This window comes from Diaphorina citri, unplaced genomic scaffold (assembly GCF_000475195.1).
Source record: "Diaphorina citri unplaced genomic scaffold, Diaci psyllid genome assembly version 1.1 scaffold12, whole genome shotgun sequence".
NCBI lineage: Eukaryota > Metazoa > Arthropoda > Insecta > Hemiptera > Psyllidae > Diaphorina > Diaphorina citri.
In genome coordinates, this window is record NW_007377451.1 from 5,142 (window position 1) to 29,039 (window position 23,898).

The following is a 23,898-nucleotide window of genomic DNA, read 5'->3' on the forward strand; positions in this document are numbered from 1 at the left end:
GGGGTAAAGAGACTTTTTCGTATCATTCGAGCAGGATAAACAAGGTATATTCTATTCTAACCCCAGATGGCAAATTCCAAAAGGCTTCTAAATACGAAACCTTAACTTGGTACATCCATCCACTTTTTGCATCCTCGAATGGAGAAACGTAGAAAGCTGAAATGGTAGGAAGCAAAAAACCTAGCAAACGAAACATAGAAAGCAATTAATTTTGTGGTTGGTGATAGTTGTGATTAAATACTAAGATGGATTTGCTATTTTGCGGTGAAGTACGAACAAAACTTAATCCAATATGGCAAAAAAATATAGCCGGGGTAAAAAAACACATTGATCAAATAATAAAGCCCGCACCAGTGCTTGGTCTGGGCCTATGATGAATTAAGTGTACCTAGCAATAGCATATAGCACACATGTTCCTTTTTACTTCCCTCAGATAGCCCAGATAACACAGGTGAATTGGACAAAACAAACGAAGTAAATTCCCCGTTTTTATTATTAATTTAATTATATTCCAGAGGTTTGTTAAGAGAACTGTAACAAGGGAGGTCTTATTGTCCCGAAATTGAAGAGAGGACAGGATAGGAGAAAGCCAGCCGTTCCGAGAACAAACCTTATCTGTTTAGGATTAAGTTCGCCCCCGGGCGGGAATCGAACCCGCGACCTAGCGCTTACAAGGTAGAAGCGCTACCTTCCAAGCTAACTAGGCTTGCACTTTGCTCCTTGGAATTTTGGGGCCCTTAAGACTCTTTTATGAAAAGGAATTTGGTCACTACATTTTGGGCCTATCGCGTCTTTGGGACCGTTAGAGCAATTTTTCTACCCAACCACACCGGGGATTTAGCTCTACTAACGGTGATGGGTTAGAATTTTTTCTGAGTGAGTTTTTCTACAGTTCTGGTCCTAATCAAGGAATGGGACTAACCCTACTACGCAAAACCGATTGCCCATGTCAAACCCTTATTAAGCTTGGGAATTTAGGTTTAGGTACATATTAATGCCAGGTATTACATAACTTTTTTGTTTACTTATTATTATTATTATTATTATTATTCTTTTTTCAGCCCAAAAGAGTTTATTCATCAAAGTGAAACAACAATCCATAATCCTAGATAAGAAAAACTTCAGAAGAAAAATAATACGAGTAAATAAGTTCTATTTATGCAAATTAATTACGTACGTACCTATTTAACAGTGGGCCCATAAACAGTGGGCCCATAAATTAAATATTAATATGTCTTATTTCATTGGCCTCGTTTGAATTTAAATTTATTTGAACTTTTTTTAGTACTTAGGGTACACCTAGGTTCTCAGTCTAGAGAAAACTTTTTTTTTTGTTTAGGTAGGGCTCTTAGTCTAGGAGTCTAGGGACTGAAAGGGCTCTACAAATACGGTGAAAATTAAGTGAAATCGAAAAGAGAGAGAGAGAGAGAGAGACCGACAGCTGAGTACACAATCATGTGGGCGATTCAGATCTCTCTCTCTCTCTCAAACACACATGAGGGATCTCTCACTCTCTCTCTCTCACTCTGTCTCTCTCCCTCCCTCTCTCTCTCTCTCTCCCACACATACAGACACATTTGAGTTGGGGAAGAGGGAAGGGAGAGAGAAATTAAAAAGGAAAGAAGAGAGAACAGAGAGAGAGAGGAGAGGGAACGAAGAGAGAGAGAGAGAGAGGAGAGGGAACGAAAAGAGAGAGAGAGGGAGAGGGAGAGAGTGAAATTAAAAAAGGAAAGAAAAGGAAGTAGAGGGAGGGGGACGGAGTAAGAGAGAGGGAAAGAAGATGGAAAAGGAAGCGAAGAATACTCGTATCCTAAATTTGTTCTAAGTTAAAGATCATATAAATCATGACTGTTTCTTACCTTAAAAAATTTCGACTCCTTATTAAGCAGCTTAGTTTTCAAGTACTGAAATCAGAAGAAAAGATGAGTTATTAGAGACATTTAAGTACAACCTACGAGTAAGTGTAAGGGATGAAATTTCAACAGGTAAAAGTAGCGCTTTATTTAAACTGTCAGCTTAGAACAACTCGCGGGCCGCAAAAATGAGCTCGCGGGCCGCCATGGCGGCTCGCGGGCCGCGGGTTGGACAAGCCTGATATAAATCATGACTGTTTCTTACCTTGAAAAATTTCGACTCCTTATTAAGCAGCTTGGTTTTCAAGTACTGAAATCAGAAGAAAAGATGAGTTATTAGAGACATTTACTTAAGTACAACCTACGAGTAAGTGTAAGGGATGAAATTTCAACAGGTAAAAATAGCGCTTTATTTAGACTGTCAGCTTAGAACAATAATATGCTATGTACCTATGCTAGCAGTACCTATTTTTCACAATCAGTTTCATAATCCGTTTCAATGATTGAAAAAACTCTCTCTGTCTTATCTAAAAAAAAAACGGCCGAAAAGATAAATGAGCTATCAGCAAGTCTTATTGCCTCCTATAGTTCATCCAGATCAATGTGACAGCAATGAGTCATCAACCCAAAATGAAGGAACCAATCAGATTGCAGGAAATCCTTACATTGTTGCAATTCAGGTAAAGGTCTATTTTTGATAAACTCTCTCTTCTAAAATGCAGAGGTAGAGCTCTAAGTTCAGAGGTTGGATTCCAGAACTCCAGAACAGGTAAGGTGTATATTGCCTTACCTGACTTTGTTTCACTGTCGGAGGAAGCACTGTGCAATATACCTTCCCCTTTCTCTACCATTGCACATGTGACATGTTTGGCAACAATGCCTATTTTTTTGCTGTCACATTGATCTGGACACACTATAGGAGATAAAATTTATCAATGAATATTTTCCCCTCAATACCAGCGTCCTAGCACAAAGACTTGGGGATATTTATAGACTTTCCACAATCAAAAGCAAGTGACCTATAAATAAAATGCCTTTGCACATTCACGTTCCTTGCATTGATATGGTAACTTACTAACTTATACCAATATATTATGTACATAGAATACAAAATTATCATCATATAAATGTCACAAAGACTTGGGGATATTTATAGACTTTCCACAATCAAAAGCAAGTGACCTATAAATAAAATGCCTTTGCACATTCACGTTCCTTGTATTGATATGGTAACTTACTAACTTATACCAATATATTATGTACATAGAATACAAAATTATCATCATATAAATGCCTTTGTACAGTACAGTGTATGCCTCGGTGGCGCGGTGGTCAAGGCACTCGCCTGGTAAACAGAAGGGCATGGTTTCAGTCCCAGCTGAGGCATGGAATTTCATTTTAATTTATTTAAGAATCTTACCCCGTTACCCCAAGGCACTCGCCTGGTAAACAGAAGGGCATGGTTTCAGTCCCAGCTGAGGCATGGAATTTCATTTTAATTTATTTAAGAATCTTACCCTGTAATAATAGAGTTCTAAAGGCTAGGTGATAAAGAATGTCTCTGTTGTTAACCTGTCCTAGTGGTTACCTTCCAATCAAATAAAAAAGCCATTGATTAAAATTAAAAAGAGAAATAAACTCAAGTAGATACATATGTAATTTCAACTAAAAGTTAATGGCCAATTCTCAAGTTTGTAGGTACGAATTTAATTTGCAGTACACACATGCCCAGAACTCACGGATCAAGACAACATCATTCAGAGCCGGATTAGCCCCCCGCGGGGCCAGTTAACCTGTCCTAGTGGTTACCTTCCAATCAAATAAAAAAGCCATTGATTAAAATTAAAAAGAGAAATAAACTCAAGTAGATACATAATTATGTAATTTCGACTGAAAGTTAATGGCCAATTCTCAAGTTTGTAGGTACGAATTTTATTTGCAGTACACACATGCCCAGAACTCACAGATCAAGACAGCATCATTGCAAAATATTGGGATGCGAGGAGGAAAATGACCTGATAGTCAATTCCCAGCATTTGATACCAACCAACACACATAGCTACATTAAGTAGGTAAGTACATTCAAATATTAAGTACCCACCTAAGTACTTACTTAGTTGAAATACATAAATATTTTCTCAACTCTGATGATAGTAGTGCTGATCTGCTGATGCAGGTGATGTACACTAATGAAAATAAACAATGTAATACCACATCCATGAGTACAAGTGTATTCTATACCTACCTATACATAAGTACTCACATTACCTACTTATGTCTGAGATATCTCTAAAGTAGAAACATATGTAGAGGCCTTGTCTAGCTCAAGTAGATTTCAGTATTCTGTTCTCATTACATATCATTCTTCTGTCTTGTTATGCTTTTTTGTTCTTACTGGGTATTTATTTATTCTTCTTCTAATGAGACATACTTATTTGTTACCTTGTTGTGGTAATGAGTACCACCGAGAAACGTAGATAGCAGTGGTTATGGTACCACCTCCGTACAAGTAAATTGGTAAACCTAAATACCAACGTACATATGTGACTCAATTAGTGCCCAGCACTTGTCAACATATTATTCAAAGGGAAGGATTTTTTTAATATTGTGTTAAGCATAAATGCTTGTCACAAATGTCATTCCCACTTATTACACAACACTAAATTTTATGACTTGACTTGAACCACCAACCTCCAGATTCAAAGTCTACCGTACTAACCACTATAACACTGAGTTTGGTTTTTCCTCTCAAGTTTCCAAAACAAACAAATAAGACAAGTAAGCCAGCTTAGTCAGCTTGGACATTACAATGTCAATTTCCCACCAGGGAGGATTCTATCTTAAACACATACAGTTTGCCTCAAAATGTCTGGCTTTCTCCTATCCTGTCTTCATTTTCTCTTTGCTTTTGGGACAATAAAACCTTAGCAGTTACAATTCCCTTGATCAAACCTCTGGGGAAAAAACCTACCTACTTGTTGTTTGAGAACCACTAAATTCTTGGTATAACCTTATAAAAAAAAAAAAAAAAAAAAAAAAAAAAAAAAAATAGTCAGCCAGATCCATATATTTTCCTATTGTTCCTGTTAGGAAGGTAGAAGGTATGAGAAATGTTTATCTGATGAGAGACATACTTTGGGATGGGCTTGTTATACAGGCCACATGAGCACTGGTATACAGCGCCTGTGGGGCCCTGGGCTTCTAGAGCCCTTGTGGGGATATTTAAGCAGGCCCCAGAAATATCCAAAAAAATATGTCCATAATTTGGAGCATGAAGCAATATTTACCAGTCTTAGGCATTTGGTAATAACCATAATTAAAGCCTTTTTTTTTTCTTTTTTTTTTTTTTTTGCAGCTGTGAAACTTACCTCTCGGATTTCATTCCTCAAGCTGTAGGATTTACAAAACGTCTCAGGCGGAAACAAACCCATACTGTTATCCTTTGAATCTGTCTGTTCCATGGGGGATAAAAAACTATACAAGAACACACACCACAACTTCTATTATTGTTATTGTTTAACCACAACTCTAAAAACTTCAGCAACAGGTTGGTAGTATTCCTGATGAATGTCTCTTTATTACCTAACTATTGTTATTACTTTTTTGTTACACAAACCATAAAAAAATTCCTAGATACCTACGTTGTACCTAAAAGATAACTTGGTAAGACAGATTAGAAACAGTTACACAAACCATAAAAAAATTCCTAGATACCTACGTTGTACCTAAAAGATAACTTGGTAAGACAGATTAGAAACATTTTTTTTTTTTAGATAAAAAACAGTGAAGATTATCACAAACAGTGAACAGGACACACAAGCCTAGACTAGCACTAGCACCATTTTAATCATAGTTCACAGCGCAACCGAACCGAATATCTAAAGCGAAGAACAAAAGGGAAGTGATTAATTATAAATTATTTCCATTCAAACAAATGAATAAAATCCTTTTTCCTTCTGGCACTTCTGATTTCTGGCTTTGTTTTTTTTTTTTTTCATTTTTTGTAAAGTGTTTAAACAATCAAAAAATTCCCTCATGTGAATCACACAGGAGGAGAAGGGGAAATGATAAGGAAAAAGAAGAGAGGGGAAATCATGGAGGTAAACGGATCATGGAGAAACCTATGACAATGCACCAATCAGACGCCTTGGATTCCTGAGATCATATTGAGATTGACCAATGAAATGGGAGCAAATGAGTGACCAAGTAATTTCATTGGCTGACCAAAGTGATCAGTGATTTGATTACATGAAAAAAATCACCTCACGAAACGTACACAGCGCGCTCTCTAGCGGTTCAAATCGTAACAAAGATTTAAAAAATCATCCTGGATTCAAAAAGTAAACAAAAGTCGCTGGATCTAAATCTAAATTTGTACTTGGCAGATCCAGGCAAAAAAGATTGGTTTTTCTGATAAGAAAGCTGGAAAAGTTGGGACATTCTTGGGAAAAGTCGACTGAGCAGTGACAGGCAAAAAAGATTGGTTTTTCTGATAAGAAAGCTGGAAAAGTTGGGACATTCTTGGGAAAAGTCGACTGAGCAGTGAGAGAGAGAGTGGTCCTTTTCTATCTAAACATAATGGATGCTTCGAAGTCAGGTAATTACCGTTTGATTTTTGTTGCCATGGTGTACAATGAAAGGTATCTTATGAGCTACCTTATTGACATCACCCAGAAATGGGAAAATTCCACTTGATATCTCTGACCCAGTAAAAGTCTATTGTCCTCATCCCCATACTATCTTTGATCACCCTCCCCCTTAAATTCTTGTAGGTAGGTACATAATAATTATGTACCTACCTACAAGATTATATATTATCTGGGGATGGCATTTGGGTATGCCTAACACATTTACACATTCCTTTTACTTTTTGCAGATGAATCTAAATTGAAGGACAAAGATAGTGATAAGATTTCAGATCTTACACCCAATGATGCACCCAAAAGTGATACAAAAGCTCCATCTAATGAATCTCCACCTGTGACAGACACAAATGCCAAGTCAGAACCTGAGAAACCGGTAGCAAGTGATGATAAAATACTTCAATTTGTAGTCATTTATAGTAAAGAAAAGTATGATGTCAAAATGTCAGAAAATAGCACTGTGTTACAGTTGAAAACCCATTTAGAATCTATCATAGGCAAGTAATTTTTGTTCACAATGTTTTTTGGTAATTATGCAGAAGACACAACAGTGGAAAAGAAAGCTCCTTTTTGTATTTAACCTAACCCTATAATAACACTAATCACTGCTCTAATTGTGAAAACTCCTTTTTGCGTTTAACCTAACCCTATAATAACACTGGTCACTGCTTGTTTTTGCCAGTTCCTTTGGTAGAAATCTTCCACTGACGTGACTTCTGCACAAGTACCTGTTGTTTTGTAGCAGCTTTTGATTTTCTAAGAGGTTTAATATGTGTAAAGAGAACTGTACATAACAAAAGTAATCTCATCTTCCTAAAATTAAAGAGAGGACAGAATAGGAAAAAGCCAGCCGTTCCAAGAACAAACCTTATTGGTTTAGAACAAAGTTTGGCCTGGGTGGCAATCAAACCCATGACCTAGCACTTGGAATGCAGGCACACTAAAACTTAATCTAGACTTTTCCTCTCTCGACAAACGCAAGTTCCCGGCCATGAAAGTTCCCAGTTCTGAAAGGTGAGTTTTGTATTTTTCCCCTTTTTTTTTTTTTTTTTTTTTAAAACATTTTCTCTCCAGATGGCAACATGCTTATAATGCTCAAGTAATTGTCCCTTTGGATGTCCATTAATTCTACTTTATGTTCTCAGGAGTTCCTCACACATTGCAAAAAGTCATGTACAAGGGCCTGGCAAAGAACGAACAGACTCTGAAAAGTTTAGGTGTAGTCAACAACGCAAAAATCATGCTGGTCGGATCCAAATTGAATGATGTTCTGAACTTAGCTACTGTCCCGACACCTGAAGAGCAGCAAGCCTTGCAGGAGGAGAAAGTCAACAAGGAGCCATGGTCCCGACAGAAAATGCACAGAACAGTGCTCGATAAAGGTGATGCATTGTTTCATTTGATTTTAGGCCCCATTGGACCTTAAAACGCCTCAGAGGGACCCTTTTGGTTATAAAAACATAGTCTTAAAGGGCTGTTTATTATTATTTTACTTTTTTTATTGTTATTCCAGAACTCCAGAACAGGTAAGGTGTATATTGCCTTACCTGACTTTGTTTCACTGTCGGAGGAAGCACTGTGCAATATACCTTCCATATTAAACACTAAGGAACCCCTGCCTCCTTTCCCTCTGAGTGGAATGTTGAATAAAGGAGGTGGTAAACTCCGTATCACCTTTAGACTGGAGCTTGATGAACTGTGGTTAGGTAAGTTCATCTGTGGTTGTTTTTTTTTTTTTTTTTCCCCCAAAATACTTTGTTATATTTGTACAAAAAGAACATAGCAATTGACAAACAAGAAAACAATATTGAATATCAAGCAACTGAAATTAGTTTGATAAAATAACAATTGGAATAGTGTGGCATCTAGAATGTTTGTTTGTTAAAGATTCGTTTTCGTTTTACCTAATTCGTTTTATATTCAGTTTATTATTATTCTTGATTTGATTTTTCGATTTTACTTTTACTAGACTAGAGCTCGTTCTCCCTTTATTCCTTTTAATGTTTCCTAATAAATACCAATATAATGTTTAAGTCACCCACCCATTTATTGGCCTTGCTCGGCGTAGCTTAACATAGGTGACGCTAAAATCGGTCTTAAATTATCGACTGAAGTGTTATCTAAAATATTCTCGCTTTGAGTTCATAGGTCGTCGCGACAAGTTTCAAGACGGGAGCTCATTTGTGTGAGAAAATGTGAAAAAAATCCCCCAAAAACCTTTTTTTTTGGTTTTTGCTTTAATGTTTTCTGGACAAAATTTGCACTACCATTTTCGTATTCCTGGTAAAAAGACCTTTAACTTGATATATAGGTCAACCAGGTTTGGATAAGTCCTTCTATGGGGACAGACTGACAGACATCAAAGCAAATACAATAGCCCGTCCACTATACCTTTTGTTATTACTATTGTAATAATAAAGGTAAGTAGGACGGGCTAAAAATTGACCTCAATGTGTTCAGTTTCCCAAAAGGAAAATACATCTTTCACCTGGAGGGTAACACGTCTGCCTTGTAAATGATAGGTTGTGGGTTTCTTTTCCACCTGGAACAACTTTATCCTGCTCCCTTCGAATTCAGTAAGTACGATAAGACTTCTGTTGTTAATTACAAATACAAATTATTATTAATTTCAGGAACTAAAGAAAGGACTGAAAAGATTCGAATGAGTTCCATCAAGGGAGTTATCTCTGAACCAATAGAAGGACTAGAACAGTATCACATTATGGCGCTACAACTGGGCACTACGGATGCCTCTAGGTAATTGATCAAAGAATGTGAAGCCCAAAAAGTTTCAATTTTTGTAACCATTGGGGTATTTTGCTGAGGTCAAAGTTAAGTAATAATAATATCAAGACTACCTATTTGGGGTACAGTTCACTCAGTGGAACTAGCTTGCTTTCCATACAGGACGTCCTCGATTCGATGCCTACCATTAACAAAAATTTGTCCTCCTTTTCATTGCAAATCTTTAGACAAGTTACTTTCTGGTCTCCTCGTATTGACCCAGCACATAAATAGAAAGTCTTGTCGCCCATCTGATTAGGAATAGGAGGACCAGTCTACGGGATAGGCATAGGCGTAGGAGAGACCACACAAGTCTAAATATGTAGAGGCCTTGTCTAGCTCAAGTAGATTTCAGTATTCTGTTCTCATTACATATCATTCTTCTGTCTTGTTATGCTTTTTTGTTCTTACTGGGTATTTATTTATTCTTCTTCTAATGAGACATACTTATTTGTTACCTTGTTGTGGTAATGAGTACCACCGAGAAACGTAGATAGCAGTGGTTATGGTACCACCTCCGTACAAGTAAATTGGTAAACCTAAATACCAATGTACATATGTGACTCAATTAGTGCCCAGCACTTGTCAACATATTATTCAAAGGGAAGGATTTTTTTAATATTGTGTTAAGCATAAATGCTTGTCACAAATGTCATTCCCACTTATTACACAACACTAAATTTTATGACTTGACTTGAACCACCAACCTCCAGATTCAAAGTCTACTGTACTAACCGCTATAACACTGAGTTTGGTTTTTGCTCTCAAGTTTCCAAAACAAACAAATAAGACAAGTAAGCCAGCTTAGTCAGCTTGGACATTACAATGTCAATTACCCACCAGGGAGGATTCTATCTTAAACACATACAGTTTGCCTCAGTTCTAATGAGACATACTTATTTGTTACCTTGTTGTGGTAATGAGTACCACCGAGAAACGTAGATAGCAGTGGTTATGGTACCACCTCCGTACAAGTAAATTGGTAAACCTAAATACCAACGTACATATGTGACTCAATTAGTGCCCAGCACTTGTCAACATATTATTCTAAGGGAAGGATTTTTTTAATATTGTGTTAAGCATAAATGCTTGTCACAAATGTCATTCCCACTTATTACACAACACTAAATTTTATGACTTGACTTGAACCACCAACCTCCAGATTCAAAGTCTACCGTACTAACCACTATAACACTGAGTTTGGTTTTTCCTCTCAAGTTTCCAAAACAAACAAATAAGACAAGTAAGCCAGCTTAGTCAGCTTGGACATTACAATGTCAATTTCCCACCAGGGAGGATTCTATCTTAAACACATACAGTTTGCCTCAAAATGTCTGGCTTTCTCCTATCCTGTCTTCATTTTCTCTTTGCTTTTGGGACAATAAAACCTTAGCAGTTACAATTCCCTTGATCAAACCTCTGGGGAAAAAACCTACCTACTTGTTGTTTGAGAACCACTAAATTCTTGGTATAACCTGAGTGCCTTTACTTTTGTTACCAATGTCACAACTGTTCAAGTCCACATTGATTGGAGGTATGCAACATAAATTACAATTCTTATAGTGTACCTACATGATTGGCATATTAATGAGCTCGTATTTGAAATGTATGCTATAAATATTTATTACCTAAAATATAGGCAGGTAGGTAGACATACTATGCTTGGATTTAATAATATTAACTCTATATTTTGTCAGTCCCACTAAAACCATTGGTACAGCTATTTTTATTTATTTTATTACATCTCAGGGATCATAAAGATAAAGAAGGCTATTCAGGATGTAGGATCCACAAAATAGTTGAAGTAAAATATTTTCTCAACTCTGATGATAGTAGTGCTGATCTGCTGATGCAGGTGATGTACACTAATGAAAATAAACAATGTAATACCACATCCATGAGTACAAGTGTATTCTATACCTACCTATACATAAGTACTCACATTACCTACTTATGTCTGAGATATCTCTAAAGTAGAAACATATGTAGAGGGATTACCTTTTTTTTTTAAAGAAAAAAAAAAAAAAAAAAAAAAAAAAAAAAAAAATAGTCAGCCAGATCCATATATTTTCCTATTGTTCCTGTTAGGAAGGTAGAAGGTATGAGAAATGTTTATCTGATGAGAGACATACTTTGGGATGGGCTTGTTATACAGGCCACATGAGCACTGGTATACAGCGCCTGTGGGGCCCTGGGCTTCTAGAGCCCTTGTGGGGATATTTAAGCAGGCCCCAGAAATATCCAAAAAAATATGTCCATAATTTGGAGCATGAAATATGTAGAGGCCTTGTCTAGCTCAAGTAGATTTCAGTATTCTGTTCTCATTACATATCATTCTTCTGTCTTGTTATGCTTTTTTGTTTTTACTGGGTATTTATTTATTCTTCTTCTAATGAGACATACTTATTTGTTACCTTGTTGTGGTAATGAGTATCACCGAGAAACGTAGATAGCAGTGGTTATGGTACCACCTCCGTACAAGTAAATTGGTAAACCTAAATACCAACGTACATATGTGACTCAATTAGTGCCCAGCACTTGTCAACATATTATTCTAAGGGAAGGATTTTTTTAATATTGTGTTAAGCATAAATGCTTGTCAAAAATGTCATTCCCACTTATTACACAACACTAAATTTTATGACTTGAACCACCAACCTCCAGATTCAAAGTCTACCGTACTAACCACTATAACACTGGGAAGTGGTTGAAAAAGGGGATGAAAAAAAAAAAAAAAAAAATGTTTAGAGATTTCTTTTAGCCCATTTAATAAAAAGCACACTACAATGCTATGCTATGGCTATGACACAGACTCATAGCAGTTTCACTGAGGGAAAAATCAAGCTTCAAGCTGACCATCACTCACTCTTTATTTCCCCAACAATCCCAGTTGCATAGTTTCTATGGCATTGAATTTATAACTGAGGGATCTCTGGTTTGAATATCTCCAGCCATATGAAATTCAGAGGCTCTTTTTTTATTATTTTAGTTCCTATTTATTTTATGTTAGTAGGTAAGGCCATTAGCTTTTTAATTTAAAGCCCTGTCACTGTGACTAATTAGACATTTTGAAACCTAAAATGCATAAGTAGGTACTTACAAATTACTTAATTCCTTCCTACTTTATTTCCTCAGGTTTACCAGATGATGTGATGCCAGGTATATTGAACACTAAGGAACCCCTGCCTCCTTTCCCTCTGAGTGGAATGTTGAATAAAGGAGGTGGTAAACTTCGTATCACCTTTAGACTGGAGCTTGATGAACTGTGGTTAGGTGAGTTTAACTTGATACTTTCAGCTAGTTCAGTTAGCTTGAGGGGCACAACGTCTGCCTTGTACTGTTGTACGTGTTAGTCTGGCTGGGGGGTGATGAAAAGGGAGTAGACCAGCCTGGTCTGGCTGGGGAACGTTAAACAGGGAGTAGACCAGCCTAGTGTTGCTGGGGGACGTTAAACAGGGAGTAGACCAGCCTAGTCTGGCTGCGAGACTTTAAACAGGGAGTATACCAGCCTGAAATTTGCCTTGCTAAAGGAATAGCAAAGGTTAAGTGCAAAGGGCATAGGCAAAAACCCCACCCTTGATCAAACTTTGTTTATTTTATTAATTCTCAATTTTTGTCCAACTTGTATATACATTTCTGTAAATAAAGATTTAATCATAATAATAATAAACTCTTGATTGTTGAAAATTCATACAATACATAAAGTACAAATTTAACAAAAGGCGGGATTATTGCCTTAGGCAATCTCTCATATCCAACCCAATCGAAGATTTGATTGAATTGTGTAATAACAAGGGCATCCACTTGTAAAAATTTTATAGCCAGAACCAAATGTCAGCCCAAAACAATCACCCTATGCAGGGCTGATTGAGAGGCTGATGAAAAATGCTGACCCCGTCTGTACACGGGAAAAGGCAGGAAAGAAGAAGGAAAAAGTAGATGTTAGCTTGGGGGGTAGCCCATCTGCCTTGCACAAGGTAGGTTGTGAGTTTGTTTCCACCTGGTTCAGAATGTATCCGTAACAGATAAAGTCTGTTCCTGGAACAGCTGGCTTCCTCCTATCCTTTCCTCCTCTCTTCGATTGCTGGACACTGGACAGTAAAGCCTCTGTTGTTGGGCTGTTACAGTTTCCTCTATCAAACCTCTTTTCTCTTCGATTTAGGAAAAATAAAATCTTAATAGTTACAGTTTCCTCTATAAAAAAAAGAACACTCAACTGTTGGCTACTAAAGAGTGCCATTATATCAACAGATTTAACATAAGGAGTGGGGAAATGAAATGGCATACCTAGATCTGAATTCTACAGAAACAGTTCACTTAATTACAAATTAATTGTTAATTTCAGGAACTAAAGAAAGAACTGAAAAGATTCGTATGAGTTCCATCAAGGGAGTCATCTCTGAACCAATAGAAGGACTAGAACAGTATCACATTATGGCACTACAACTGGGCACTACGGATGCCTCTAGGTAATTGATCAAAGAATGTGAAGCCCAAAAAGTTTCAATTTTTGTAACCATTGGGGTATTTTGCTGAGGTCAAAGTTAAGTAATAATAATATCAAGACTACCTATTTGGGGTACAGTTCACTCAGTGGAACCAGCTTGCTTTCCATACGGGACGTCCTCGATTCGATGCCTACCATTAACAAAAATTTGTCCTCCTTTTCATTACAAATCTTTAGACAAGTTACTTTCTGGTCTCCTCGTGTTGACCCAGCACATGAATAGAAAGTCTTGTCGCCCATCTGATTAGGAATAGGAGGAACAGACTACGGGATAGGCATAGGCGTAGGAGAGACCACACAAGTCTAATGTACTTATCTGTTGTTTCATTGCTACGAATTTAAGCTTTATGGGTTTCCTTTTTTTATTTGTTGACTTTCTCCTCCTGCAAGGCTTGCTGCTCTTCAGGTGTCGGGACAGTAGCTAAGTTCAGAACATCGTTCAATTTGGATCCGATCTGTTGTTTCATTGCTACGAATTTAAGCTTTATGGGGCTCCTCTTTTTACCCTGCTCAAGTGAAATGTAGACCTCACTAATGTTTTGTCTTTACATTCTCTCCAGGTATTGGATCTACTATGTCCCAGCTCAATATGTGGACTCTATCAAGCACATTATTCTCGACTCGTGATTGGCTACCAGATTCTAGACCACGCCCCCTGCTACCATGCTCAATGCCGAGAGATACTGGTGTTCTATGAAAGAAGACCCATTTTACAAAGGAAAATGACCTGAAAGTCAATTCCCAGCATTTGATACCAACCTTCGATAATGGAAATACCGAAAATGGACCTTCTTAGAAAAAACCTGGATTTCCATGAACTGATTATTGTACGCTACCCTAATGGCCACACTCAAGAGACTAGAGACTAAACTATGATTAGATATGTAACTCACTCTTCAACTCCCTAAGAGAGTTTGGATTTGACTCATTGACTGAGTAGTTCTTTTTTATAACTCACTCACTCTTTACCTATCTCCAGTTCAGATTTCATATTTTGGTAATCACATTGCTTACCGTTGAATCTTTCAGAAATAAAGAAAACCCTATTGGTCAGATGTTACGTACCATTTCAATTTTATTGTTCTTTGTTCTTATTCTGATTATACTTCATTAAAATATGATTAACCTAAGCTATCATTGGAATATGGTTGAAATTCAAGATGAGATAAAATTCAACTTAATTTTTCGGGGAAAAATCGTAAGAACACAACTTTCTTTCTGAAGCATGTAATTCAAGACTCACAAATGAACATTGAAATGTTCTCTTCTTTTTGGTGTCATGTTCCATCTCTCTCTCTCTCCCTTGTTCTCTTTTCTTTCTCTTCATTGCTCTATTCTCTCTCTCCCTCTCCTCTCTCTTCATTGCTCTCTCTCTCTTCCTTGCTCTCTTCTCTCTCCCTTCTTTGTTCTCTTCTCTCTCTTCTTTGGTGTGGTCAAGGCGTTCGCCTGGTAAACAGGAGAGAGATACTGGTGTTCTATGAAAGAAGACCCATTTTACAAAGGAAAATGACCTGAAAGTCAATTCCCAGCATTTGATACCAACCTTCCATAATGGAAATACCGAAAATGGACCTTCTTAGGAAAAACCTGGATTTCCATGAACTGATTATTGTATGCTACCCTAATAGCCACACTCAAGAGACTAAACTATGATTAACTTTTAATATTGGATTTAGCAATGTGATCGGCTAAAAAAATTGAAATCAACTAATCAGATTAGGTACCTAATCCAAGATTAAAAGTTAATTGTAGATTAATATCCGAGTATGGCCCTAGCCATAAGTATCACAGGACTTGAGTGAAATCCTAAGATTAAAATTTTAAATGAGACATCCATTTTGGATTTTATATTTTATGTTGTAGATATGAAAGAACTACTCTTTTCAGTGGAAAAGAGTATGTAACTCACTCTTCAACTCCCTAAGAGAGTTTCGATCTGACTTATTGACTGAGTAGTTCATCAAAAAGAGTAGTTCTTTTTTATAACTCACTCACTCACTCTTTACCTATCTCCAGTTCAGATATCATATTTTGGTAATCACATTGCTTACCGTTGAATCTTTCAGAAATAAAGAAAATCCTATTGGCCAGATGTTACGTACCATTTCAATTTTATTGTTCTTTGTTCTTATTCTGATTACTTCATTAAAATATGGTTAACCTAAGCTATCATTGGAATATGGTTGAAATTCAAGATGAGATAAAATTCAACTTAATTTTTCGAGGAAAAATCGTAAGAACACAACTTTCTTTCTGAAGCATGTAATTCAAGACTCACAAGTGAACATTGAAATGTTTTCTTCTTTTTGGTGTCATGTTCCATCTCTCTCTCTCTCCCTTGTTCTCTTTTCTTTCTCTTCATTGCTCTATTCTCTCTCTCCCTCTCCTCTCTCTTCCTTGCTCTCTTCTCTCTCCCTTCTTTGTTCTCTTCTCTCTCTATCTTCTTTGGTGTGGTCAAGGCGCTCGCCTGGTAAACAGGAGGGCGTGGATTCAATCCCAGCCGAGGTATGGAATTTTATCCTCAATCGAATTTGAGAATTTGACCACAATAATAGTAGTTGCCTACTGCTGGAGTAAGGGGCCTTTTCAGTCCTATGCGAGCAGTATAAATAAGCACTATTATTATTCTTTACTCTCTTCTCTCTCTCTCTCTTCCTTGCTCTCTCTCTCTCTCCCTTGTTCTCTTTTCTTACCCTCTGAGGCACACGTTTTTTCTCCAATGTTTTCAGTTTTTTGCCCCCACAGAACATAGAATCTGTCGTGAAATCGTGAGCCCCATTTGATGGGCCCTCTTTATCCTCTCCTATGAGAAGGGATTACTTCCTGAGTTTCATTAATTTTTGAACACCCGTTACCTACTGCTCATTCCAGAACTTCCTCGCCCTCCGTCACCTCCTTAAGATTGAGAAGTTCAAGTGTTCCTTGTCCCCGAGTTTCAGTTCTTACCAATTCATCAATCTCCCGATACTTGCCTGGATCTATGAGACATATCTGAGAAGAAACAAGATACAGAGTATTTTTGAGTGAACAAAGTCAATTCGAAGTTTCAATGGCCCTGAAGTAATGTCCAATATATCTGGTTCCAGGGCCCTAATGGGAAGAGGGAGAGGTTGGGTTTTAGTGGGTCTGGATGTCCCGGTATCCGGACATCAATCCCACACTCCCCATTGCAAAGGTTTTTTGCAATGGGCGTCTTTTTGAAGATTTCCCCCTCTCCACAAAAAAAAAGTCTATGATTTTTCCTTTAGTTTGTATAAAGACCATAGACCCCAGATCATTGACCTACATATTAGACGATCGACCCGCGCCCATCCGAGACCATCGACCTCGCAGCAGTGTGTAAAAAAAAAAAATCTGGCTGATTGACTTGAGAACTTTTAAGTCAACCAATTTTTCGACCAAAAATATGGCCAACTACAAAACTAAAGATAGTATCTTGAACACAACAACCAACAACAATGATCTTTTAGTTGGTAGTTTAGTACCAAAAAATTGTTCAAAAATATTTTCAAAATATTTAGAAAAGATTGTCAGAGTAAAGCAGTAAAGAGATGAAACTGCAAACTGCTTCTTTTTTTTACAGTAAAGTCCAATTTTTTTCTCACTTGAGTTCAGAGGGAAAATAGAAAGTAAAAAGTGCTACTGACCAATAACAGCCCTCCACCACTCCACTCCTCATTTTCCACACTGGTTGCACACTTCACGAGTTTCTCCTTCAGTTTCTTCACGTCCTTGACTCCAGCACTGACTTCTACTCTCACTCTCATCTGAGCTCGCTCAATACTCATGCACTGTTTTAGAGTAGGAATCACCTGGGAATAGTAATACATTGGATGTGTTTTGAACAACATCAATTCAATCGTTCCCCAGAAGAAAGGCATATATGAATAGGGATAGGGGCCCAAGAATAACATAAGCCCTTCTTCCTGGGAACTACTCAATTTTTCTTGAATAACTTTGACAGGATGAGCTGTAACAAGTTATCATTGGAGAAAGCTAGCTGTTCTGAGAATCTTATCTGTTTAGGATAAATTTCGCCCCAGGTCGAATGCCCTACCCTCCAAGCACTAGGCTGACAAGCTTTGATAGAGGGAACTCTTAACAACTTATCAACCCAAAATCAAAGAGAGTACAGGAGAAAGCCAGCTGTTCCCAGAACAAACATCTGTTCAAGATAAATTTTGCCCCAGGTTGGGAATTTAATCCACAATCTCAGGTGCCCTAACCTTCAAGCTAACTAAACTTACAGGCTTTGTAGAGGGAACTGTAAATGCCTGAGGTCTTATCTTCCTAAAATGAAAGGAAGAAGGAAGAGCACATGGGCAAAATCCAACTGTTCTAAGAACAAACCTTAGGTATCTATTTAGGATAAAGCTTACTCCAAGTGGGAATTGTACCCACAACCTCATACTTACAAGGCAGGTGCTCTAGACTACAAGCTAAGCTGACGGGCTCTTCCTAATGCTTTGCTTGTATCATGCCTTAACAAATACTTACCTCAAGGGCTTGCTGTTTAGAATTCTTGTTCACATTGACACTAAAGTGAATCTGCTTAAGCCCCGCCTCAATCATTGACACGGTGAACGGTCGTTTGGTTTCCGTATTGATGCATTTTTCTGACACTATGGTGGCAATGTCTTTGAACTGGTTTTCAATTTGACTGCTTCGCTCCTTGTCTGAGATTTGTAGTTCACCTGAGATGAAACAAGAGTGAAAAAGTCTGTCAGTTTTTTTGGGATGAGAGAGAAACAATCAATAACAATTTATTGATGGGCTGCCCAAAGTCTGGGTTGCCAGATGACACAGCATATACATATTTTTGTCTGGAAGATTTGTCATGAATGTCATGATGGTTATTATCTTCCCAAAACACAAGTCTCTATTAAATCAGGCCCCTATGATAAAAAGCAAGTAGGTGACTATGACTACCTACACTTTTTTTTACAGTTAGGGTGTTGTACGGTCAGTCAGACACCAAGTGTACCTCTGAGGCACACGTTTTTTCTCCAATGTTTTCAGTTTTTTGCCCCCACAGAACATAGAATCTGTCGTGAAATCGTGAGCCCCATTTAATGGGCCCTCTTTATCCTCTCCTCTGAGAAGGGATTACTTCCTGAGTGGGGTCATTAATTTTTGAACACCCGTTACCCACCGCTCATTCCAGAACTTCCTCGCCCTCCGTCACCTCCTTAAGATTGAGAAGTTCAAGTGTTCCTTGTCCCCGAGTTTCAGTTCTTACCAATTCATCAATCTCCCGATACTTGCCTGGATCTATGAGACATATCTGAGAAGAAACAAGATACAGAGTATTTTTGAGTGAACAATTGTTAGTCAATTCGAAGTTTCAAGTCTATGATTTTTCCTTTAGTTTGTATAAAGACCATAGACCCCGGATCATTGACCTACATATTAGACGATCGACCCGCGCCCATCCGAGACCATCGACCTCGCAGCAGTGTGTAAAAAAAGGGGAAAAAAAATTGGCTGATTGACGTGAGAACTTTTAGTCCACCAATTTTTCGACCAAAAATATGACCAACTACAAAACTAAAGATAGTATCTTGAACACAACAACCAACAACAATGATCTTTTAGTTGGTGGTTTAGTACCTAAAAATTAATCAAAAATATTTTCAAAATATTTAGAAAAGATTGTCAGAGTAAAGCAGTAAAGAGATGAAACTGCAAACTGCTTTTTTTTTATTTACAGTAAAGTCCAATTTTTTTTTTCACTTGAGTTCAGAGGGAAAATAGAAAATAAAAAGTGCTACTGACAGTACTGACCAATAACAGCCCTCCACCACTCCACTCCTCATTTTCCACACTGGTTGCACACTTCACAAGTTTCTCCTTCAGTTTCTTCACATCCTTGACTCCGGCACTGACTTCTACTCTCACTCTCATCTGAGCTCGCTCAATACTCATGCACTGTTTTAGAGTAGGAATCACCTGGGAATAGTAATACATTGGATGTATTTTGAACAACATCAATTCAATCGTTTCCAAGAAGAAAGGCCTTTATGAATAGGGGCCCAAGAATAACATAAGCCCTTCTTCCTGGGAACTACTCAATTTTTATTGAATAACTTTGACAGGATGAGCTGTAACAAGTTATCATTGGAGAAAGCTAGCTGTTCTGAGAATCTTATCTGTTTAGGATAAATTTCGCCCCAGGTCGAATGCCCTACCCTCCAAGCACTAGGCTGACAAGCTTTGATAGAGGGAACTCTTAACAACTTATCAACCCAAAATCAAAGAGAGTACAGGAGAAAGCCAGCTGTTCCCAGAACAAACATCTGTTCAAGATAAATTTTGCCCCAGGTTGGGAATTTAATCCACAATCTCAGGTGCCCTAACCTTCAAGCTAACTAAACTTACAGGCTTTGTAGAGGGAATTGTAAATGCCTGAGGTCTTATCATCCCAAAATGAAAGGAAGAGCGCATGGGCGAAATCCAACTGTTCTAAGAACAAACCTTAGGTATCTATTTAGGATAAAGCTTACGCCAAGTGGGAATTGTACCCACAACCTCATACTTACAAGGTAGGTGCTCTACACTACAAGCTAAGCTGACGGGCTCTTCCTAATGCTTTGCTTGTATCATGCCTTGACAAATACTTACCTCAAGGGCTTGCTGTTTAGAATTCTTGTTCACATTGACACTAAAGTGAATCTGCTTAAGCCCTGCCTCAATCATTGACACGGTGAACGGTCGTTTGGTTTCCGTATTGATGCATTTTTCCGACACTATGGTGGCAATGTCTTTGAACTGGTTTTCAATTTGACTGCTTCGCTCCTTGTCTGAGATTTGTAGTTCACCTGAGATGAAACAAGAGTGAAAAAGTATGTCAGTTTTTTTTTGGGATGAGAGAGAAACAACCAATAACAATTTATTGATGGGCTGCCCAAAGTCTGGGTTGCCAGATGACACAGCATATACATATTTTTGTCTGGAAGATTTGTCATGAATGTCATGATGGTTATTATTTTCCCAAAACACAAGTCACTATTAAATCAGGCCCCTATGATAAAAAGCAAGTAGGTGACTATGACTACCTACACTTTTTTTTACAGTTAGGGTGTTGTACGGTCAGTCAGACACCAAGTGTAGGTATTTTGTTAAAAAAAAAGAAATAATAATAATAATAATAATAATAATAATAATAATAATAATAATAATAATAATAATAAAATAGTACTTAAATTACCTTTCATAAGAATTAGTTTACATATTTCCGTCTGGTCCTCGGTATTGAAAGCTTTCTTCAGATCTTCTTTGTTGGCTGCTTGTCCTTTGGATACATTTGTGAATACTGTATGTGTTTGAAGTACTTCGTCAATGTCTTTTTCTCTGAAAGAAGTTAAGGAGGAAATGTTCAGCATGTTCTTTTTTATAAGGTTTGACAAAAGGAAATGAAACTGCTGAGGTCTTGTCATCCCGAAAGTGAGGAGAGGATAGCTGGCTGTTCCATGAACAAACCCTGTCTGTTTAGGATAAAGTTTAATCTAGGTGGGCATAAACTCATGACCTAACTCTTATTAGGCAGGTATGCTACCCACTAAGCTAACTAGGCTGGCTAGACTATGAATACTGAGGATTTGAAACAACCATACAGACTTGTGGATAATGAATCCCCATCTATGTAAAATCAAGTAATAGACTCTTGAGTGGAAGGTAACCATCAAATGAGGTTAATGCCTCCAGCATTCTCTATAAATTAACCTTTAGCACTCCGCTGTTATTTACGCAGTCTATTTCTCAAATAAATGAAGATAAAATCCCACGCCTTGGCTGGGATTGAGCCCATGCCCCCCTGTTTACCAGGATGACTTTGGCTGAAAGCTACGGTATTGAAAGCTTTCTTCAGATCTTCTTTGTTGGCTGCTTGTCCTTTGGATACATTTGTGAATACTGTATGTGTTTGAAGTACTTCATCAATGTCTTTTTCTCTGAAAGAAGGTAAGGGGAAATTTTCAGCATGTTCTTAAATAAAAAAAAAAAAAATTGATAAAGGGAACTGTAAGTGCTAAGGTCTTATTATCCTGAAAGCAAGGACAGGATAGGAGAAAGCCAGCCATTTCAAGACCAAATCCTATCTGTTTAAGATGAAGTTTGGCCCAGGTAGGAATCAACCCATGAACCAACACTTACAACTTGGGTATGCTACCCACTAAGCTAACTCGGCTGAATAGACTATGAATACTGAGGATTTGAAACAACCATACAGACTTGTGGATAATGAATCCCTATTTAGGTAAAACCAAGTAATAGACTCTTGAGTGGAAGGTAACCATCAAATGAGGTTAATGCCTCCAGCATTCTCTGTCAATTAACCTTCAGCACTCCGCTGTTATGTAGGCAGTCTATTTTCTCAAATAAATTAAAATAAAATTCCATGCCTTGCCTGGGATTGAGCCCATGCCCTCCTGTTTACCAGGATGACTTTGGCTGAAAGCTGTCCAACTTACATGTTGTTTCGCCAGGAAATCACTTTGTTTTTGTAACAGGCTATCTCAAACCTTTTGCCTGCCTTCTTCATTCGTACTATTGCAACATTTGTCATTCGGATTTGATTGGTTGGAGTGAATATCTTCGACATGTCTGCAGCTTTTTTTGAACTATACTAACGACAAAGTAATTATTAATTTCACGTTCTTATCATGCTAAATTGAATAAAAGAGATGGAACTTCAGAACTTTCACTAGAATGCAAAAGTGCCAAACTTTTCATGAAACATGGATTTCTGAAAATTTATAATTTTCGCGGTGTTCATGGACAGTGCTGCCAGATGACCACTAGTGTACATCTGGCAACTCTGATCAAGGAGGTTGAAATCAGTGGATCAGATTAATATTGACTTAAAAGTGAAGCCTAAAAAATGTTGAAAATTTTGCCAATAACGGAACGGCTGAACCGTTCATTTCTCGAGGTTCGACTCGCGGAAACTTTTAATCTACATTTTATAAAGAACCTCTCTGTAAAGTTTAAGCGACTTGGGCCGAAAACTGAGAAGTCCTGAGAAAAGCGAACGTTTTCGAGCTTTTGCTAAACTTTTACCCTAAATAACGGCCTTAACGTACATTTCTCGAGATTCGGCCCGAGGAGACTTTTGATCTACATTTTATAAAGAACCTCTCTGCTCTGCAAAGTTTGAGTAACTTGGGCCGAAAACTAAAGTCCTGAGAAAAGCGAACGTTTTTGAGTTTTTGCTAAACTTTTACCTTAAATAAGGGCGTAAAATGAAGAAACAAAAGTTGTGATTCAATTCAATAGTTTCATTTTATGTAGTTTTATGAATAGATTAGAAATACAAAATAATAGGACAGGAATCAAATACAAAAAAGGATGATCTACATTTAGGTAGGTACCAGGTCAGGACTAGGGTTAACCATTAACCCTAACATGGGGGGTTAAAAATTAACCCTGGTTTCCTTCCTATAGGATAAGGAAAGTAAAAACATACGTTTAAAGCTTTAAAGTTGAGAAAATTTCCTTAAACTGGATGCTTTTTTTTTCAAGATACCCCAAAATGTACACAGTAACAAAGGTAGGCGAATAGATATCGGACAAACAAAAATTAGGGTAAACGATTTTATTCTTTGAGATTGTCAGGTACCATAAGGTGATTGTAAAAACAAATTTGAGACCTCCAAATCTGAGGGGAGAACTTTTGGAGGCCGAAAAACCGCCAAAAAAAACCAATTTTCGGCCGTATTTCGGCGGGTTTTTTTTTGCCACCCAGAGTTCTCCCTCAGATTTGGAGGTCTAAAATTTGTTTTTACAATTACCTCATGTTACCTGTCAATCTCAGAGAATAAAATCGTTTACCCTAATTTTTGTTTGTCCGATATCTATTCGCCTACCTTTGTTACTGTGTACATTTTGGGGTATCTTGAAAAAAAAAGCATCCAGTTTAAGGAAATTTTCTCAACTTTAAAGCTTTAAACGTATGTTTTTACTTTCCTTATCCTATAGGAAGGAAAGTTATGTAATCGAGTCAAATTTTAGATGGTCAGTTTTTAGTGCCAAAACACGTTTTGAGGTCCCTAGAGCCTAAATCCAAAGTTTCAGCCATTGGTCCGTGTGTCTGTCTGTCCTTCTGTCTGTCTGT

At 37.5% G+C, this 23,898-nt stretch overlaps 3 protein-coding genes across 7 annotated transcripts in view; 1 reads left to right on the forward strand and 2 right to left on the reverse strand.

Annotated features, from left to right (window-relative positions):
* Positions 1 to 6,174: 6,174 nt before the first annotated feature.
* Positions 6,175 to 15,897, forward strand: LOC103506425 (ubiquitin domain-containing protein UBFD1). 5 transcript variants are annotated; one of them, XM_008470824.3, is made up of 7 exons: positions 6,175 to 6,323; positions 6,401 to 6,450; positions 6,730 to 6,993; positions 7,642 to 7,878; positions 12,416 to 12,553; positions 13,626 to 13,749; positions 14,348 to 14,860. In XM_008470824.3, the coding sequence occupies exons 2-7, from the start codon at positions 6,432 to 6,434 to the stop codon at positions 14,412 to 14,414; spliced, it is 849 nt and encodes a 282-aa protein (XP_008469046.1). In that variant the 5' UTR covers positions 6,175 to 6,323; positions 6,401 to 6,431; the 3' UTR covers positions 14,415 to 14,860. The 5 variants fall into 5 exon arrangements, 4 of the variants coding, with proteins under 4 accessions (XP_008469046.1, XP_026677395.1, XP_026677393.1 ...); XM_026821594.1 differs by having other exon boundaries at positions 6,184 to 6,244; positions 6,324 to 6,450; positions 6,733 to 6,993; XM_026821592.1 differs by having other exon boundaries at positions 6,186 to 6,323; positions 6,405 to 6,450.
* A 490-nt stretch (positions 15,898 to 16,387) lies between these two features.
* LOC103506490 (ribosome maturation protein SBDS-like) overlaps positions 16,388 to 23,898 on the reverse strand; it is a 15,173-nt gene continuing 7,662 nt past the window's right edge. The window contains exons 3-5 of the mRNA XM_026821618.1: positions 18,285 to 18,481; positions 17,435 to 17,599; positions 16,388 to 16,778 (exon numbers count right to left, since the gene is read on the reverse strand). Coding sequence (XP_026677419.1) covers positions 16,650 to 16,778; positions 17,435 to 17,599; positions 18,285 to 18,481 — 491 coding nt within the window. The 3' untranslated portion in view covers positions 16,388 to 16,649. The remainder of the gene's footprint in view (positions 16,779 to 17,434; positions 17,600 to 18,284; positions 18,482 to 23,898) is intronic.
* On the reverse strand, positions 18,793 to 22,527 carry LOC103506442 (ribosome maturation protein SBDS-like). Its single transcript, XM_026821613.1, has 5 exons — positions 22,256 to 22,527; positions 20,995 to 21,137; positions 20,409 to 20,605; positions 19,572 to 19,736; positions 18,793 to 19,071 (listed from the first exon to the last, which is right to left on the reverse strand). Exons 1-5 carry the CDS (start codon positions 22,384 to 22,386, stop codon positions 18,943 to 18,945), a joined length of 765 nt encoding a protein of 254 aa, XP_026677414.1. The 5' UTR covers positions 22,387 to 22,527; the 3' UTR covers positions 18,793 to 18,942.